The following is a 21,955-nucleotide window of genomic DNA, read 5'->3' as shown; positions in this document are numbered from 1 at the left end:
GTACTAGAGGATATGATGGGGCAGTTTAACAAAACTCAGATGTGTAGAGAAGGATTAGGCATTGTGAAGTCTCGATACAGGCAATAATCCTTCATCCTAAACTTGTACTCGATTTATCGTGTGTCTTATCGTACCCACATCGTATAGTTTCGCATTACATCCATTCGCAACGCACCGCGCGCATCGCATCGCTTCGCTAGGCCTCGCCTCACATCGCCTCGCATCGTATGATCTACTACACCACACCTCTTTTTCTGTGTATAGTATCTAGCAACATTGGAAATGAGGGAGGGGAAGCTGCAGGGTAAAAGCTGCAGGGTAACAGCTGCAGGGTAAGAGGTGCAGGGTAAGAGCTGCGGGTTAAGAGGTACAGGGTAAGAGGTACGGGGTAAGAGCTGCAGGGTAAGAGCTGCAGGGTAATTAGCTGCAGGGTAAGAGGTACCGGGTAAGAGGTACAGGGTAAGCGGTGCAGGGTAAGCGGTGCAGGGTAAGAGGTACGGGGTAAGAGCTGCAGGGTAAGCGGTGCAGGGTAAGATGTTCAATGTCAGAGCTGCAGGGTAAGAGGTACAGGTTAAGAGCTGCAGGGTAAGAGCTGCAGGGTAAGAGGTACAGGTTGAGAGGTGCAGGGTTAGAGGTGCAGGGTAAGAGGTACAGGGTAAGAGCTGCAGGGTAATAGGTACAGGGTAAGGGGTACATGTTAAGCGCGGTGGGTGAAAATGTTTACGGTTCAGACTATTTCATTTGAATATCCATATTTGGTTTGAAGTTAATAATTCTCATGATACTCATTAATTCATTAATTTATTTGTTTCTTCACAATATAAAATACAGAGAAGTTAACTAAGTGACAAAACATAGCCTATCAAAAACAGGGAAAATTGTGAAAGATAGCACTCCAAAAATCCAGAGGGCTTGTCTGCGCTTCCATAAGTAAATAAAGAAAACAATACAAGAAATACAACAACAACAAAAATCCAAAAAAAGGTATAAGTAGATAAGTATATACAAACGTCTATACACACACACCCATGTTTATGTAAACATGTTTGCTTACTTACACAAACACATATACAATCATACATATACATATATAAAGAATACAATAACAAACAAGGGCGGCGGTATGGCAAGCCGTTTTACTTTTTATTCGATATTTGATGATATCATCAAATATTTGGTGATATCAGCAAATAATTGCTGATATCAATAAATAATAGCTGATATCAACAAATATTTGCTGATGTCAGCAAATGAATTGGTGATATCAGCAATTGAATTGATGATATCAGCAAATCATTTGCTGATATCAACAATTCCGACATATCACTAATTAATTAGTGATATGAGGAACCGAATTGCTGATATCATGAAATGATTTGGTGATATCATTAAAAGATTTACTGATATCAGCAATTGAATTGGCGATATGTTGGAATTGCTGATATCAACATGTCATTTGCTGATATCACCAATTCATTTGCTGATATCAGTAATTCAAGCGTATCGAACCAACGTCTACAAAAAGGAATTAGAAACGAGCGCCATCAACAGGCATTCTTTTTGGGTCTTAAGGGCGCTGTTTGACTGGTAGCGGGCACAGAAAGGCGCCTGGTGCGCGGTTAATTTCAGCCTTGGTTATAGCGATCAACGGGAGGGGAAAGGGGACTAAGTTACACAGTGCCACTACTGCCACTGGGAGAGGTACCGTGGCTACTCATGCACTCGTGACAGGGACGACAAACGTTGGGCAAGCAACGAGTAGGCCAGGCCTATAAACCTATGAAAAATAATATCGGGGTGGTTAAGTAGTTCAATATGAAATACCAAAATGTAAAAAGTATACCCTGGTCGGCGACAGAAACAGGCTGGGAACTGTGTCCATTAGACTGGCTCCCCGATGGTGGCTGCAACCAGTGGTGGGAGATTTGTTTCAAATATTGGGGTGGGGGGACTTTAACTTGGGTGCAGACGCGTAACAATTCCCCCACCCCAAATTAAAATTGTTCGCGCACTTCGTTATTTTGTGTGTGAATATATATATATATATATATATATATATATATATATATATATATATATATATATATATGTATATATAAATACAGGCGTGTATCCAGGATTTTCTAACCCGGGGGCGCGATCGAATTACTATCTAAGCGGAGCGCCACAGAAAATTTCTGGTTTTGATAGCCCCCCAGATCACAGGAAATGGCACTTCTCGGGCTTGAAAATGATCAACAAGTTGTATACTTTGGCCTGAGAATCAAGTTTTCCCAATAGTTTTTTTCTTCTATCCATAACCTTTTTCAAGATTGTCACCAGTCACACATCATGTTCGACCTCATCGCTTCTCCTGTGGATCATTGCTTTGGAAGGTAATACTACGTAACGGCCTATACAATACCCGTCAGCCCCACTTTTCAAGGTTTGAAGCCCATTATTTGTTCAGAATTTGAATTATAAATTCACTTCAAAACATATCCATAAATGTTGCACAAAATTTCATCTATGGTCAACCAATATAGAAAAAAACCCTTCAACCCCTAACAGACCGGTCAGTAGAGGGAAGTATGATGAAGAATGTTGGTCAGGGAATTTTCGAAAATTCAGACACAGTTAATTTATTGTGTACAAATATTATAAATATAAAACTTCGATATCGTTAAAAAAGACAAAAATATCTTCGCCCCAACCCCCCCCCCCTACTTGGCTACGTGCCTGCGGTTAGAAATCTTGTAGGAAACAGGCCAAATGGAAACCCAGTGACCCAGTGAACCCATATCGATGTGGATCATATATATGATTGTACGTACTTACACTCATACACAAGGGATGTACAGACATTATGATAATAATCATGAGTGACAACATGCTATACGGTCACAGGTCACAGAAACGACCACGAAGAGTCATTTACCTCAGGCAGCATGTGTTGGATGAAGTTTTAGCCACCGCCAAATAGGATTTGGATAAATAATCTCATGCATTATTTTCTATTTATAGCCACACAAAAACACTATGCCACCAAATATTGGGGAGGGGGATATTAGATACTATATCCCCCACCTAAAATATGTCCCCCCCATGATCGCCGCTCATGGCTGCAACGTTCCGTCTGGCTGTGCCTGTGCGTCTGCGATTGAAAGGAGCTGATCGTGCACAGCTGCTATTGAATTGAACCTGTGCTCATCGATGCTCGCGTTAATCCGTTCTAAATTTCTCTTTGCTTTGGAGAAGACGTTCTTTCGCTTCAGAAGCATTCTCATTGCCAGTTAAGAGCCTCTCTACTTCCCCCAAAATCCGAGAACTTCTGTCAATAACGATCTGTGCTTCATCAAGTTTACCGCAATCGCCAAGGTGAAAGTAACGCTACCCGTACCCTGTTGTCTCGTCACTGTCATTTGCATGTACTGCTTAGTACACTGACATCGTGTGCGCATGCTTGTAAGACGGGCTGTCACGGTTGAATTACTGATATCATCGTCACGGTTGAATTGGTGATATCATCAAATGAATTGGTGATATCATCAAATGAATTGGTGATATCAACAAATGAATTGGTGATATCAACAAAAGCATGCATTAGTGATATGTACGGTTCATTTGCTGATATCATTAAATCAATTACTGATATCACCAATTGATTTGTTGATATCAGCAAATGAATAAGTGATATGTTGGAATTGTTGATATCATCAAATGATTTGCTGATATCACCAATTATTTGATGATATCAGCAAATAATTGTTGATATCATCAAATGATTTGCTGATATCATCAAATGATTTGCTGATATCACCAATTCATTTGCTGATATCACCAAATAATTGCTGATATCTGCAAATATTTGTTGATATCAGCAATTATTTGTTGATATCAGCAATTATTTGATGATATCAACAAATGAATTGGTGATATCAGCAAATGAATTGGTGATATCAGCAAATGAATTGCTGATATCAACAATTATTTGGTGATATCAGCAAATAATTGTTGATATCAGCAATTATTTGATGATATCATCAAATGATTTGATGATATCAACAATTATTTTCTGATATCACCAAATATTTGATGATATCATCAAATATCGAATAAAAAGTAAAACGGCTTGCCATACGGCGGAAGCACTTTTAATCTGGGGGGGGGGGGCACCGACATCAAAGGGCACTTTGCAGAAATTCGATTGGACTGATGCAGCCTTATATTTAGTACCCTTTATAACTCTTATTGTATTATCTCATTTGCGTATACACATCACTCCATCAACGCCTCCCCCCCCCCTCCTCAAGAAAAATATGCATACTAGCACTGCAATAACCAATGTGCAAATTGGGACACAAGGAACAAGTTTTCTTTTGAGACAAAATGAGGTGAAATCATGCTAGTTGCTAATGTAGGAATCTTCCGAATTAGAGTATTTCTTGTTAATATCTTAACAATTTTTTTTCCATTCGAAATAGCTTTGAGTTTGACCCACAGAAATTCATTAAAAGTCAGGGGCGTAGCCAGGATTTGCAAAGTTGTGTGCACGACTATCAGAGCGGAGCGCCACCATCAGTTGGCGCGGAGCGTACAAGAAAATTTTTGGTTTTACAAACCCCTCAGATGGCCGGAAACGGCCCTTCCCGAGTGTTCATTCTGGTTCCCTGGCCTCTTGCTAACTTGAGACACCTCAATTTTTATGTAGAAAAAGGGCCCCTTTTTAACCTGAGGAAAAGTGGGGGGGGGGGCACGCGCCCCCTGTGCCCCCCCGGTTCCGCCGCCCTTGATTTAACAAAGGGATGGCTTACAGAGTACATGATACAAAAAGGTCTTAGTAGAGGTTTATAAGGGATCTAGAAAAGTTGTACGAAAAGAATGTACATTATGCTTAGAAGTTAAACTCTCTGGAATGGAATTCCAGGTGCTGGTGGCTCGATAATGCAAGCTTGTCTTCGAAAAAGTTGGCCGATTGCCAGGAAGACAAAGACGTTAAAATACATTAGAAAAACCTAAAGGTAAGAGATTGTTGGAGAAGCGAGAGTTGAAGCTGGCAATATTAACTAATTTGATTGCGTCATTTAATGTTAACAAAGTAAGTGATTTAAAAAGTGCACTGGTGTGTTGGCGTGGTGCAGAATACGTATAGTTATAGGCCTATGTCTGATAGCTCGTTTTTGTAGAACGAATAACTTTCTTAAAGCTGAGTTACTAGTGCCCGACCAAGAAAGACTACAGTAGCAGAGATGCAGATAAACAAGAGTTAGATAAATAGTACGAAGAATATGTTTCGGCAATATCTTTCTAAATCTACCGATTATTCCAACACCCGTAGCAACTTGCGAACACAGGTGAGAAGTATATGTTCATGCCAATTAAGAAATTGAGTCAATAAGGACACCAAGAAAGTTAACACTGGTAGCAGCTTGAAGTGGGTGGTTATTAATGATAATACTAAAGTTGTGGTTATGAGTATGAGGCATGTTAAAGACCATATAGTTTGTTTTGATAACATTAAGCCAAAGCTTATTTGAAGCAAACTAATCAGAGTTTAACACAAGGTCACTGCAAGCAGTACTCTCAAGGCGTTGTACATCTGTGTCTATGAACAAAAATACTGGTGTCGTCTGCAAATATCAATATTGAAGATTGAGATGAAATCGTGGTTATGTCGTTCATGTAGATGACAAAGAGTAGTGGCCCAAGAATGGAACCTTGGGGAGCACCACAAGAGATTGTTTGCAAGTTAGAATGTTTTTGAAAGAAGTAAATTGTTTCTTTCCTGTCAAATAACTTGTGATCCTGTCATACGTTAATCCGCGAAATTCAAATGCAAATAATTTAATAAGATAGAATGGTCAATATATCAAACGTCTTAGAAAGATCAAGAAAGACACCTAGAGAAGTTCAGTGTCACGTGCTGCTCTACTTAGTTAATCAATCACATGTTCCATTTTGTCCTAAGGCCATGGGGTGGACGGGAAAAAATTCAACAATTTATCTTCTATTTTGACAGGCTATTTGGTTTCCCTATAATAACAACGCATATAAGTGTTTGTTTACATCTTTCTTAGAAACATCGGGGAAATTTAGGTAATTTCCCCGCAGTTATTGTTCTTGAAGGTATAAAATGCCTGATGTTAAGGAGAAAGAAACATTACTATTATCAAGTTGACATTGACCTATTCCTTCTTAGATTATTATTGTTGATAAGTTATACTAAGGATCCCGGAATGTCCGTGCACGTCGCGAAATTTATGGGTCAATGGGTTCCTGATTTGAGATAAATATGACGATATGATATCCGTCATGGTGAAGAGCAGATCTATGATTTAATATAAAATTTGAACTTTACAAACGCTCGGTATCGTATTCGGTGATAATCTTTTTTCTCTTTTGAGTATTTTTTTTTTATGGGAGAAAGGTGCACCGTGATAGGGGGGGGGGGGCGTGGTTAAGATATATGTCATTGGTAAAATCTCGTGACATCGTTCAGACTGTAATGATTTATTTTTAATGGTTATCTACATATTTGCTGACATTTATCTTAAAGGAGTCCTCTATTTTCGAAATAATTGCCCAGTAATCTATGTCTCTCAGAATGGGTTAGTCAACCTTATTTGCAAAGTTTATTACCCTCCACCCCCACCCCACCCCGTTGAATGTAGCGACATTAAAGGAACAGCGAATCCTGGGCGATTTTCAATATACAATGCTTATGAAAGGAATAAGACTGAGCCAACTTATCAGCTTCAAAGGTTTTCCTGTTGTAGGGATATAACATCTATTACAGTTTATTCACATACAATGAGTACAGTGCGCAACGATCTGTGATGCCTTGTATGGACTGCACCAAACACTGGTTTCTTTTAGCTATCTCAAGAGGGAAAGGTCAGACCAATTTCTTATTTAGTGTATAGAAGTACCACATTGAGTACAAGAAGTCTATTTTTTTTTGTGGAGGTCAAAGGTCATTTGGGGTCACCAGGGATCAAATTGTGTAAACCTTGTAAACTCGATATCACAATACTGGAAGCTTGGCTCTAATTTAGTGTTTAGAAGTACCACATTGAGTTAAAGAAGCCTATTGTTTTCGGTGGAGGGCAAAGATCATTTGGGGTTATCAGAGGTTAAATCGTGAAACCCTTATAAACATGTACACATGTCACGACCCGGGGGGGGGGATGGGGTGTTTTCAGGGGGCAATCGTCGGGGGGCGGTAATTGTCCGATGGGGAGTCGACCGGCTGGGAATTGTCCAGGGGAAGTTTTCTGGGGTGGGAACCGTCCGGATTGGGAATTATCTGGGGGGGGGGGGGTAATTGTCCGGGGGTAATTGCCCAGGGGCAGTTGTTCGGTCACCGTGATAATTGTAAACTAGTGAATTCCGAACGAATAAATTAAAAACCTAAAGGTAAGAGATTGTTGAAGAAGTGATATATGAAGGTTGCAACATTAACTTTGATTATGTAACACTGGTTTCGTTTTAGCTCTAAAATTGACATGATAATGAAACCTTTGAAAATAATGAAATCATATGACCAGATGTATTGTATATTGGGGAGAGTATGATTAAGTGACTTCATCATTACTAACTAGTAATTTTAATTCAATATTTGTCCTCATTTCATCAGTACATTTGTCTTAAGTTTCAAAGAACAATAATGAAAAGCAACGAAGGTTTGATGTGTTTCCCGAAATAAATTATATCTCAAGAGACTGCTACCTATCCGAATAAAATTAATAAATTTCATATTCCATACGTCCATCCGTCCGTCCGTCCACCCACAAACCCACCCACCATACCCGTGTATATCATTTTCGGACTGAAAACGTGTATTTTATTTTCGGACTGAAAACGTGTCGGACTGAAAACGTGTATTTTACTTTCGGACTGAAAACGTGTATTTCATTTTCGGACTGAAAACGTGTATTTTATTTTCGGACTGAAACGTGTCGGACTGAAAACGTGTACCCCCGGTTTGAACTATACTGCACCGTTAGTGCTCTAGTCTTTCAACAAAGGGAACGAACTCTCAATATGGGAATCGAGCCAATGTGTTTCTTTTTAACTTGCTCTATAAAGTTTTGAAACTGTTAATCTTTGGTCATACCTTTAACCCAGTGTGGCTTAATTCACTGCGCGTAACAAATATTACCGAAGCGCAAAGGAGTAAATTATTCATATACGGATGGGATACGAAATTTTCAACTTACAATATTTACTGAGATGAAAACAAAATAAGGATTTGACGTATAATGAATGTGATGAATATGTGTGGCTTTATATCCTGCATGTGGTTAGTAGGACGGCATATCTGATTACATGTGACGTCACTGTAACTAAATTTTCGTAAGGTTTTATTCAAACAGCAATTAGCTAACTCTCACTACATGTGGATTCAGTAATATATAATGAAAGCTGTTTGGAACATATATACACATATGTGAATAGTATGGAGATTCTGGAGTATGGCATTCGTCGATGGCTTCATCAAAGTTACTTTGAAACCTCCGTGGTTTAATGTGTGACGTCATTGTCTGTTTCATGGATAATTGGTAATTGTTTTAATGCGTTTATTAATATACTATGTCGGCTCGCTATTGTTTAGGGCTTCAAACTGTATTATAATGTTGAGACAAGGTACTATTTTCAGACTCAAATACGGTTAAAGTTGATTACTTTTCAGACTCAACTTTCGTATCATTTTTACTTGTAGTGTGCCGAAGTAATCGCAGCAAGAATCTATGTCCTTCTGGAAGAAAGCGAGGAAAATGGAATTGACGAAGACGGTTTCGACAAGGCATCCGTAGTTCTGTTACACACCCTATCAGCCAGAAATCTTCAGCATTACTGTCAAACGGATTCCAATCTGGACAGTATTCAACTCTACGCTAAAGCTCTCCTCGCAACAGGTGGCACAAGTGATGTTATGACAAAAGCCGATTTGCAGACTTTGTTAATTAGTATGAGATCAGACTACCGGCCCAGTTCATACTCAAGGGTAACAAGACAACATTTACATATCTTAAATAGGCTTCCAACTTCCTGTTATTCTTACATTCACTTCTCTCAGAAGGTATGCCTCATTTGCTGATTTTACCTGAAGCAAGAGCTTATCTCGTGGCGTGGCAATTTTCACGTTTTAAAGGAGCGTTCGATGGTGTTTTTGTTTGTTTTAGTTACCTTGTTGTCTAGATTGCAATAAGTAAGAACGTCACAAAGAGCGAAATGTCCTTTAACCGAACATGACTCAAAATGTACAAAAAAGGTTTAAAATCATGTTTGTGTCTGGGTGAGGTAATTTTCCCACAACGGAAATGTTTAACGCAAACATACATTTAAAGCCAACGGTTTCGCCTGAAAATGTTAGAAATATAAATAATATTACCGCACGGCTAGCTCCCAACGTATTGTTTACTGACCTTTTTCAAATTATTCCTAGATATAGCTTTAAGTGGTTATCGCAGGGTCTGAAACTAATTGGATGGCGGAGGGATGGGGTTGGGTGGGTAGGGGTGGGTGGAGGGTATACATCAATTGTCAGTCCTAAGTTTGAGGATAAGTAACGCTTATTGCAGGTTCCTGACTTTTACTGTATAAGTTGTATGAATTAACGACATTTCTTACAGTGTTTTTTTATTCTCATTTTTAATTCAAGTGTTTTGACGTCGACTCCATATTTTCATCCGTTCTGTACCGTCCAGAGAGTGGAGCTAAGACCGATGACGTATTCAAGATCGCATCGCAATTAATAGTAAAATTCTTGGAAGGGCAATGCATCGGGCATGCGCAGGAAGTAGGACCGGCTACTTTCTTAGAAGCAGTGATGCAAACGTTCAGTATGGACGACGATTACCTCAGTGAAATTGGTGAGTTGAGTTTGCAACCATGATGTTAAAGTGGACTGTTGAAAGAGTTATAAGAATGCATATTCATGTATATGCATGACATTTCACTCGGAATGATATGCATATATTATGATAGGCTATACTGAAGAAATCACCCTGGTTGTATAGTATACGGCAATTCATAACTCACGCTTCAAATCAATTGCATGGACAGTCTGACCAGCATAAATATCGGTTGTGTCAAGGGACACAATGCGGAAATGTTCATATTTTCTCTACAAGTGGTTTGAAGCCTAACATGAAAATATTTTATCGAGCATAATAACATTCGAAAATTGACCCAAATGGATTGACTTCCTAACAAATATCTTTTATATTAAATTTTGGTTTCGTGCAGAATTAGATGAACTGCTGCTACAATTGTCCATCGGCGGTGACCACTCAACGCATGACCACGGCGATCATGACCACGGCGCTCATGACCACGGCGATCATGACCACGCCCATGACGAGCACGGGCACGCCCATGTAGAAGAAGACCACGCCCAACATGAACACGATCACAGCGATCATGATCATCACATGCATCGTCGCGATTTAGTGAGATCTTTAGCACATCGACTACTAAAGAGGGCCATGTCTGGTGTTGGTGACGATGGTCATGACCACGCCCACGGAGGACACGCCCATGAAGACCACGCCCACGGTGACAATCATGACACGGAAACAGTCCCAAGTAATTCGAAAGATGTTGTTACATCGTTGCTCAGTAAACAGGTTAGTCCATACACAATTCTAGATCAACTTCAGATTACACGGTAAGGTTGATTACAGACGAGATTACATATTTGAGTTGCCTTGAGTAGCATCCAAGCCAAGACTCAACATTCACACCCAAGAGACATGGGTGGAAAGGGTTGGAGGGGTGCTCCTACTCTAACAGGGGTCAACTAAATAATTAATGTATTTGCAGATCTGCAACATGGTATTATGAATTTAAAGCAGCCTTTTGTATTTGGGGAAAGGCGTCATATCATCATGATCACATGATTATAATCTCCATGTTAGGGAACTGAGTTGGCAGAGGATCAAGTTCCCAGGCTCTATTTTGGATGACTTTTCGTTTATAAAAGAAAACGTTTATAGTACCTACATTTGTTTTTCGGATGGTATCCGGTATTTCATCGTTTATTCTCCGAAATAATTTTGTTGTGTCATTGTAGACTCTAGCCATATACCTTGGTTATGATAATATTTTCCCACGATTGTTTCGCTATTTCTTCGTAAATAACAATGGATGGAAGGTAAGAATTTCATACCTACTGAGTGAAATATGTCCTTGCAATTAAGCGTCAAAAGTTCATATCCATCGCCGCAGGATGGTAGGGTGGTGTTCGATAACGAACACAGTTTGATTTTACAGATATTAGAAATTATCATTCTCTTCGCTCGTACTTTTGATGTAAGGCAAAATGGGGAAGAAAGACCAACTTGGTCAAGTTTTTCTTGTTTTGAAAATTGTGCTAGCCACGCATATATACGTACATACACATGTACATACATTTGTATTCAACCAGGGGGGGGGGGTAGGAGCCGGGGGGACTAGGGGCTCGTACCCCCACTCCCCCCGATTTTCTTCTCCAAAGTAGCAAATGTGCCCTACTGTCAAATAAAATTTGCCCCTTTGATGAAGAACTGTCTTTTGGATATCTTAAGCCTTTGTTAAGTTTAATGTTTCTTTTAAGTCTGTACATGCTATTTTCAAAATGGCATCCCATATCTTTGTGTAGCACGGTTAACAATAAACAATCTCAATAAATAGTATTGATAGCATACTAACACATCATATATATTTAAGTGATATGGCCGGTGTGTATCGGTTTATAGCATAACGAGTGGTGGCTGTGGAATGAGAAAGTGCCCCTCTGATGTTGTGCCCCACCATTTTTTGGAAGCTTCCTATCCCCCTGGATTCAACCCATGAGAATTGAGTGATCTTCAAAATGATAAAAGTCATGACAGCTACAATAATATTTCCCTCTAACTTTGTGTTCCTTCAGTGCTATACTGCACATCAGCTGTTCGACATACACGGCTTCAACCACAGCGTTGGTATTTCAAGATCAGAATTTCCACAGATATGTCCATCCTTGATTCAGCAAATACTATCCAGGGCGTGTCAGTTTACCGTTGATCATGTGGATGATGGGATAGCAGTGGCGACTCCAGAAGGTAATTGTCTGTGGGATGTCACTTACCGGTACCCACAATGAGTAGCGCAATAGACTAACACATTATAAATTCGTAGCTTGCCAAAGCCGGAAGAGGATAGATATAAGTTTTCGAGTGACATGTCCTATATACCCGCCATACAATAGCTGATGGCTTGCACCATCATCAAGATACTTACAAATTTACTTTGATATATGAGTTTGAGTACGAGAAGTACTAATACAATGTCTCTAAGCCAGCTAGGGTGGGCAACCTTTTTTGAATGAATGGGCCAGATATAAGGGGTGAAACATTGAACCATTGATTCCAAGAACTTTCAAGCAATAGGTGTGTGTGTACTTAATCTTTATTCACAAAAACATAATGTCAATACAGTACAGTTGATAATTCATGGGGATAATAGGCCTACCTGACAGCATCATTAGTGCCGATAAATTCTAAGCAGCTAGCTCGTTTTTTTGTGATGATGTGAAGTAGATTGATTTTTATTCTTTTTCTCAATACATCTCACGGGCCGCAAAACAATCACTGGCGGGCCGCATGTGGCCCGCGGGCCGTAGGTTGCCCACCCCTGCTCTAAGCGCACTTGCGAGTACTTACTTCTTCCACTGGTATCAATACGAGATTTCCTTAACCACCAAAGAGTACGAGTACAAATTCAGGCAAACTATGCTAACATAAGAGTACCAATATGTAATAATTTAATTTTCGATCTAGTAATTATTGATGCAAATATTCAATAGTACATTATTAATATCTCTTCGCTTCTGCATGCATTTGTGTTTCTCGAAATAATCTCTTTTGCTTTTCGTTTCCACTTTCATTTCAGTTTGGTTGTATGGGATGGTATCTGTGTTGATTATTAGTGGTTGCTCTATATTCAGTGGTCTGTTTCTGCCTTGTATGTCACAAAACTTCTACCATAACGCTGTCAATACTTTGGTTGCGTTGGCGGTGGCGGCGATGTCCGGTGATGCTCTGATACATTTACTGCCTATGGTAAGTCATTATATCTGGATGCCAATACTGACACGTGACCAAATGCTACTTTACCGATAGGTACGTGACCAAACCTAACACTACACACGGACAGGTATTTGATTAAGCCTAACATTACCGATAGGCACGTGACCAAACTTAACACTACAAACAGGTACTTGATTAAGCCTAACTTAAAACGACGGGCACGTGACCAAACTTAACACTACATACTGACACTTGATTAAGCCTAACATAACCGACAGGTACGTGACCAAACCTAACACTACATACGGACAGGTATTTGATTAAGCCTAATATTACCGACAGGCACGTGACCAAACTTCACAAAACATACAGGTACTTGATTAAGCCTAACTTAAAACGACAGGTACGTGACCAAACTTAACACTACATACAGACACTTGATTAAAGCTTTCTTAACTGACAGGCACGTGACCTTTCAGCATCGCTGAAGCTGCACGATCGTGCAAGACCGCTCACTTCTTTCTGTATAAGCAAGACGAAAAAAATATGACAGATAAATATCCATCAGCCCGAGTCCCAATACTGATCGGTAACCTTCTATCATACCCCACCCTCCCGACCACCCCCCCATCAGTTTAAGTGTTCTCTCCCGTTGCTGACATGTGTGACCTATACCCTCTTTATGCAGTCGCGGTTTTCTAAAAACAATGAAGAAATGTTCTCTGAATCCCAATTTCTCTCATCACTTTGATTGTAGATATCTTTGACGTTTATCATAATTTCACCATCATTTGCAATCTTTTCTTTTTATAGGCTCTTGGTCTTCATGTTCACGATCATAGCGGCGGACATGATCATCATCATGATCATGATCATGGTCCATTCTCAACCGAATTTGTTTATGTCTGGAAATGTACGGTAGCCATGGGTACCGTCTATGTCTTTTTTCTGTTCGAAATGCTGGTTGGTTTCGTTACGGTAAGTTCTTTCACTTTTCGCCTGCAGTTAGACAATATAAATCGGGGTTCATTCAAGATTTCAAGCCTTACTTTGGATTGTTTTAATATACATGTTGATTCTCGGACGCCACAAGGACGCCATGTGTCTAAGATCCGATATGAATTTTAGACCAGAAAAGGTTGTCATATTAATGTAAATAATTCTTACTTCAGAAGGAATGCACTCTTTTGAAATGCACTTTTTTATCACTGCAGTGGGTTTGAATGTTCGGTTTATTCATAAATTAATGAGCACAGTTCATTATTTATTTATCACAATTAGAGGCTTTAATTTCAATAAAAAATATACCACGAACAATATGAGAATGTACACTGAAAAAATAAACCAGTCAATATTGCCACGGACTAACGTTAAAATAGTCTGTAACGTTAGTCAATGCACACGGACTTGCAAAAATCTTCGTTTCATCGCTGCTTCTTAGTCAGTTTACACTGACTAAGGAAAATATAATCGCAACTTAGTCGGTGGCGACGGACTAAGGTATATTAACCCATGGACTAAGAACGATACGGACACCCGATTTACGCCATAAGCGTAGCTTAGTCGGTGTCGACGGACTAATGTATTTTAACCCAATTCGATTCACTTCAATTTGGAAACCGAGAGGCAACGGCAGCTTGCTGGACTTGGCATAGTTTCATACGATCACTCTAAGCAACTTTCAACCGTAAATCACCCAAGAAGGTCTTTAGAAGAATGGAGGTATTATAACTGCCATCATCGGCCTACCTGTTATTCCTTTAACTTGAAGGTAAAATTATAGTTAATTGTTAGGCCACTGGCACTAGTACTGTATTATGGTTAGTGTAACGCTACCGTTGTCACGCTGGCCTTTCGCAATACACAAGTGCAATGACAGTGAGTAGCCTATAGGCTTCTACTGGGTACTGCAGTGCATTCTCAACACTTAAGTGTGCATTCTAAACACAAATTAACAATGTGTTATGTGTGTATTGGGCTAGATTGAACAGTGGCACATAATCTTCTAATTTATTCCCAAACAAATGCTGGAACTATAAGTCTCAATAGTTTATTTGAAGTCTACACTCATTTGGTAAAGATTTCCTGTAATTTCCCATGTGAATCTAAATGGGTAGGCTTTGTGATATTGAATAAGCAAGGCTAGACCTTCAAACGTACAGTCACAGTAGGCTGAACAAATTATGTTGGCTAGTCAACGGTAATATATGTTGCGAGCAGTCAGGATGCACGCTTCAGTTCTATTTAACCTTTTCATTTATCATTTTTTAGTATTTAATTTCCGGTCACGCCTAGGAAACAATTGCGACATTCCTTCACGGTCGACTTGTTTACTGTAAGAAGTATTAACCGTTTTTTTCTCAGGAAAGCTTGATAGTCTGAAGTTATTATAACATGTGCTTTTAGTACACTGCCAAAAGAGTAAGTTGTTGTATTTGTATTGATATTTTATGTAGAAGTAACGGAAAATTTAGTATGTTTAGTTTGGTCTAATTGCACGTTTTTTTTCTGTCCACTGTAGTGCAGGGTTCACTTGCGCGAATTCAAATTATTCTGTTTATGTATATGTATATGCATCGATTCGTAGATTATGTTTTTTTGACATTTATTTGTAATTCAAGCATATCTGTTTAGTAGCCAAGTTTAAAGGTTAAGATTAATTAGTTTTCTCTTTTTGATCCTAGATTGAATGAAACTCATTGACGTAAATAATAGATTAGATGAAGATGATACAGTTTAACGCAGTTGCTAAAACTCTGGGTATTCTCTAGTCTTCGCCGGTCCATTATATACTTTAGTTCTACTAGTAAGACTAAATCAAAACGACCGAAAGACAAACTTAGTGTAACAAAGTACTGCTTCTTCTCTAGCCTAGGTCTAAACAGGCTTGTTATGTGAGCAAGCAAAATAACAACTAAAAACGATTAGGCCTATAAATAAGTTGGCTCAGGGCACTTCTGTTTCTAAAATTTTATATTTTTAAAGATCATAAAAACAAACAAAGATTTAGCCCATGTTTTATTATCTCTGTATTCTGGGCATTTGATTCTGGTTGCAATGGTGATGACACTCTCGTTCAAATTTTCAGCTTTATACAGTCTGCTTCAAACTTTGGGATTGTTTTTTGAGACTATAGTGGAAGCAAATCTCACATAACTTTGTGGTGACAACTTTATTTAATTTTTTGTTCAAATGATGAATACTTTGCTGTTTCTTCTTTCCAGCAGGAATTGAAAAGACAAATATCTAAGTCAAGGGTGAGGTTTCCTGTGATGTACGACACCAGTGTGGAGACAACAACAGAAGAGGAGAACTGTGTTATATATGGCTTAAAGACATGTTTTAAGATGATATATTGGTACCCTTCGCAGAACAAAGGAGTTTATCCAAGAGTCCAAAAAGCAAAGGAACAAGTACCATAGAGAAAAAAGATGGAAGAGTGAGTTTAACTATTGTACCCAACTGTTTAATGATATTAAAGATACTTTTCATAACCTGTTTAAAAAAAAAACAGTCTAGTATATCATTTACGTGCAAGCTTCATAAGTTTGGTCAAAGTTTCACTGATCTGTAGAGCGGGAGTCCAGAGGGTTTGGTTAGCTGGGAAGGTAACCAATTGCCTGGTACATCACAATGTTCACAATGCATTCCTGTATATGAAACCTGACGACTGGCAAACCGACTGTGGTGGATGTGGCTGGGAGAGCAATTTTAAAGTCACCTGATAGCTAACCTAGATCAGCTTTCATGGTAACACATCAAAGTAAGTACAATGTGTCAGGTATGGCCCCAAGAGCACCAAATGGCCATTGCCAGTAATTATTGGTGGTGGGGTACCCCTGCCAGTGATCAACAATTGACCCCTCACGGCTGACCTAGGTCAGCTCATGAGGTAACCACTTGAAACCTACTGGAAAATGTTGGTTAGGACTTCAGATACAAGGGATGGGCATTGCCAGTAATTTTTATTGGTGGGGTACCCCTGCCAGAAGACCCCCCAATATGCCCATCCCCTCATTGACCTAGGTGAGCTCATGATTTGACCAGTTGAAACCTACAAGAAAATGATAGGTATCACTTCATATGTAAGGATGGGCATTTCCAGTATTTTATATTGGTGGGCCACCACTGCCAGAGTCCGCCCATCCCTTACATATAGAATCCTGCCAATCATTTTCCAGTAGTTTTCAACTGGTTAAATCATGAGCTGACCTAGATCAATGAGGGGGGGGGGCATTTTGGGGGTCTAATGGCAAGGGTACCCCACCAATAAAAATTACTGGCAATGCCCATCAGTTGTATCTGAAGTCCTAACCAACATTTTCCAGTAGGTTTCAAGTGGTTACCTCATGAGCTGACCTAGGTCAGCCTTGAGGGGTCAATTAAAGATCACTGGCAGGGGTACCCCACCACCAATAATTACTGGCAATGGCCATTTGTTGCTCTTGGGGCCATACCTGACACATTGTACTTACTTTGATGTGTTACCATGAAAGCTGATCTAGGTTAGCTATCAGGTGACTTTAAAATTGCTCTCCCAGCCACACCCACCACAGTCGGTTTGCCAGTCGTCTGGTTTCATATACAGGAATGCACTGTGAACATTGTGATGTACAAGGCAATTGGTTACCTTCCCAGCTAACCAAACCCTCTGGACTCCCGGTCTATTGGGATCATTATTAACATGATTAACATAATTATTACGCTTTGAAAAATAACTTGGTGTTATGCTGTGCAAAGCTAATAATTATTTGGTAAAGCTGCTATTCCTGGCTTATAATTTGAGGGACCTAGAATGAAATGTATACCTCCCAATATGTTATAAAATTTTAATTTAAATGTATGTTTATGATAATGTGAGCTATCATATGCTATATCTGTATCTGTGCTTACACGTATATCATATTTTCTGTTCACAGGTCAATAATGGTGCAGATTTTGGCTTCCTGAAGACAAGTGGGAGGCCATTTGTAGTTAAGAGAAACACTCTTTGTTCGTGAAGACTTAACTGGTGTCGATTTGGGGTACCACTTTAAAACGAAAGTCATGAGGAACCCTTGCCCAAGATTCAACTTTGCATTATTGTGCAGTGCTATACTTTTGCGATTCATGTTTGATCCATTAACTTGTCTTAACTTTGTTGGAATAAAATCATATTTTCAGATTTTTGTTTACAGTGATTTCTTCTCTATCTGTCGAAAGTCAGCCTTTGTAGACATCAGAAGTTTTATCAGAAATAAATACTGCCAACGTACACATTATTTGTGTTTCTTCTGCTCTCTTTTCTTTCAGTGATGCTAGTCAGTGAAACTAGTCGGGTTTAATTCTTTCAGTGATTCTAGTCAGTGCAACTAGTCAGTCGATACCGACTAAGAAAGCTTAGTCGGGAGAGGCACCATCCTGACTAATGTAAAACCTGCTATAAACTAGTCGGTGGCTCATATAAATTAGTCGGTAAAGACCGACTAATGTCACCAACTAATGTAACTGACTAATATACATTTACCGACTAAGAAATTGTTGATCGACTAAGCTGACGGACTAAGATGACCGACGAAGAAATCCAACTGACTAAGGAATAAATTAGTCGGTATAGCAACTGACTAAGGCTATGTTAGTCGGGAGAGGCACCAGATGGACTAACGTTATGTTAGTCGGTGAACCAATTTAAGTTTTCAGTGTATAGCCACGTTGTACTACACGCGTATATGTGTCGTATGTTTACTATTACAGCAACCGTACCTTTATATACAAAGGGATTTCATACACGTTTATATATATATAGCGCCCCCATATTTACTGTTCCGGTATAACTGTTATTACTGACTGGGATAACATACGGCCACAGACAAAGTTTCGTGACAACAGTGAGAAGGTGGGGTGGGGAGGAGTGGGGAGGGGGTATGTAAGTATCATGGAATACCGTTAACGAAGTACGACATTTTATCTTACTTGTGAATACTGCCCTCGTTATTGCACTGTGAAGTTTGTATATACTTTACTCCTCAGGGACACACCCATTCTCACGGGGTAGATCGAAGCGGCAAATGTGATCAACAAGATCAAGACTTAGAGGTAACAATTAAAATGATTTCGTAAAAAAAGTTAGGTTTGCAATAAAGCACCTGATTGCGTTTGCAAATGTTACGTCCTCATCCATATATGGACACTTTAACACAAAATCAATAGTGTGTTACTTATAACACTATAATTGTATTACAAGATATTCGTTTAATTAAGAGCTTGATGTGTGAACTTATCTTCCTATTCATAACATCAACATTGAACATTTATTACAAAACAGAAGCCTTCAGCTTTAATTAAGTTAAGTCTGAACATAAAATCTTTGATAGATTCATAAACATGTTGCTTCCCGATTACAATAAAGTCACATGTTGCCCCATGTTTGGGTAAGCAGTGTCAATATTGCCAACATTTTACTACGGTTATTCGGGGTACAACGGTTAGTGACGGTTAGAAGGTAACTTACGGTTACTTAATCCTAACCATGAAACTGAACAAGCTACTTAATGAAGGTATAGTTCAAGGCTAGTTTTGTCGCATACTTTAAATGACGTTTGAAATCGCGTCTTACATTGAAGTAACGTCTCTTTGAGGATACTCTATGTGGAGGGGATGGGAAGATATTTGACGGTTACTGGGAAAGATGAGTTTTCTGGAAACAAAGCTCTTCCTCCTTAGTCTATGTTCTCCTACCTCTTCCATCAAATTAACTAATTCATCAGCATTAATAGTTTAAAAAGAAAATTCAGGCTCATAATTTTGTCTGTTTATACTATTTTCTTCTAGCGCCCTCTAATCGACTTTATTCTCGTGACGTCACACTTTTGTATCTCCCAATTTCGATTGTAGTTCGCATAGTTGTGCTACCAATAAGACATTCCAAACATTTTCAAACAAAGACATTTTCATACAACTTTTTAGAAAATGCAAAAGAGCTAACATTTTGGTTAACCTTTTCGCAGAAAATGGGATCCCCCAAATCCCCTAGCAGTCAAAATAATGACAATCCAGATGTTCGACGAAACGGTCATCCACCAACCGATGACGTCACCAAGCAGGTTAGTATATCTCTGAACACTACATGTTTATGTTTTCGATGCTTTACCAACTTTCTTAGTGATGTAGCGGAGCTTTAAAATTGAATTTTTCATTTAAATTGAGCTTTTAAATTGAATTTACATTAAATTTGAGCTTTAAAGTTACATTTAACATTAAATTTGAGCTTAAAATTAATTTCGAGCTTTAACTTGAATATGTACAGAAGAATATCTGAGAGATTGATATGCAAAGAAGAAGGAAGAATTTAGTGACAGATAATCCAATAAGCAGAGTCCCCAAGATCGCTGGAGACTTCTGTAAATACTTCCAGGAGAGATCTTACTGCAGCTTTGTCTTTTCATAACGTCATGAGGGAACTGTATCTTAGGACCTTCGAAGATGTTAATCCGGGTATGGAGGAGATGGAGGGATGTGGGGGGGGGGGGGTTGGGGGGAATGAGCAATGACCAGGTTGGACCCAGGAAAAAATATATCAACGGTCGGGGTATTCATTTGTTTCCGTTTAGTATATTATGAAAAAAGGAATAAATGATTATTTATCTTTCATAACCCCGGTCCCCCTAATTGACTCCGGCGCCCGTGATGTAGACTTCTTACCCTCCCCTCGTCACTCTTGAGATTTCGGGGGGGGGGGAGGGAGGGGGGGAGGACAGGATCAGAAGCGGCAAAATTCAAGAAAGATGGAAAACGCGCTGGGGCGATATAGGGTACAGAACAAAAAGCATTGCTGTACCAGTAAGCAGTTTCCAAGGGTGGTAACACCGTATGGTATATCTCATTGTTGAGAGTTGCCGAAAAGTAAAGGGGAGATTAAGAGTAGACAAGGATTCAATATGTAAACAACCAACTAATCCATTTTTTTCATCTACGGTCTCCCCCTTCCCCCTCAGAATGGGGCGTACGATTCCGGATTATCGGATGATCAAATTATGGCTGAAGAAAGACCGTCGACACCTCAATTTGTGGCAGGGGAAAAGCGTCACGTGTTCGAGGTAAGGATGTTATCTAACCATTACGTCATTACGTGGACAGTTTTGATTTTGATTCACAAACATCCACAGATACGTGACAATCGTTTGATAATGTGGAGACATATATCTTTGATCAGTGTAGGTTGTAGTTGAATAACATGGTTAATTATTTAAGTACTTAGGACACCTATACCCATATTCAGTACATTTGTCGTGTGTGTGATAATCGTATTCAATATATGTGGAAGTTTTTCGAGGCTTTCTTTCGTTTCCAAGATATTGGAAATTTTTGATAAATCTCGAAAACTCGTTACATATGTGCAAACTATGATGTGGAGTGTTGCGCTCATCAAATTTAGTTAAGGTCTTAATAAGGTCACCCCTTAATTACAAGCCCCCATATATCATTTGCATAATGTGATGTTCCTCGTTTCAAAGAAGACAGGCGCGGCAGAAAAATAAGTGTCTGGTGGAGTGAAGAAGAAGGTGCTCTGTTTTTGTGAATTTATTTTCCCTTATCTTGAAGCAAATTGATGTGTTCAATTCGTGATTACAAATTGCTTTACAGGAAACAAAAGACATCGAACAAGCCAAAGCCCAAAGAAGATGGATATGTTTTTGTAAGCTTTCTCTTTGTTTTAATTATAACTTCCTCTTTATATAACTTAATTGGGATAATCGAAGATGAAAATGCAACAGCTGTATATAAAAGGTAGATAGCCTACAGTTCATTTTGCCCTGTTTGGCTTTCACTGGATTAGAAATTGCTTTTAAAATACATCATGTGATCAGACAACAAGTGTTTGTGTGTTTGCACCCATGGTAATGTCCCCATTTATGACGTCAGTGACAGTTCGTTTGCAGTTAAAA

The 21,955-nt window shown here is 39.1% G+C and overlaps 1 protein-coding gene across 1 annotated transcript in view; it reads left to right on the top strand.

Moving 5' to 3' along the window:
* LOC139982582 (zinc transporter ZIP4-like) overlaps nucleotides 1-21,955 on the top strand; it is a 36,035-nt gene that overhangs the window by 10,684 nt on the left and 3,396 nt on the right. The window contains exons 3-12 of the mRNA XM_071995498.1: nucleotides 8,702-8,986; nucleotides 9,644-9,854; nucleotides 10,231-10,610; nucleotides 11,894-12,065; nucleotides 12,895-13,064; nucleotides 13,845-14,009; nucleotides 19,041-19,106; nucleotides 20,018-20,113; nucleotides 21,005-21,106; nucleotides 21,654-21,705. Of these exons, the coding sequence (XP_071851599.1) occupies nucleotides 8,702-8,986; nucleotides 9,644-9,854; nucleotides 10,231-10,610; nucleotides 11,894-12,065; nucleotides 12,895-13,064; nucleotides 13,845-14,009; nucleotides 19,041-19,106; nucleotides 20,018-20,113; nucleotides 21,005-21,106; nucleotides 21,654-21,705 (1,699 nt within the window). The remainder of the gene's footprint in view (nucleotides 1-8,701; nucleotides 8,987-9,643; nucleotides 9,855-10,230; nucleotides 10,611-11,893; nucleotides 12,066-12,894; nucleotides 13,065-13,844; nucleotides 14,010-19,040; nucleotides 19,107-20,017; nucleotides 20,114-21,004; nucleotides 21,107-21,653; nucleotides 21,706-21,955) is intronic.

The sequence above is a fragment of the Apostichopus japonicus genome, chromosome 16 (assembly GCF_037975245.1).
Source record: "Apostichopus japonicus isolate 1M-3 chromosome 16, ASM3797524v1, whole genome shotgun sequence".
NCBI lineage: Eukaryota > Metazoa > Echinodermata > Holothuroidea > Aspidochirotida > Stichopodidae > Apostichopus > Apostichopus japonicus.
This window is presented reverse-complemented; position numbering and strand designations above follow the sequence as displayed.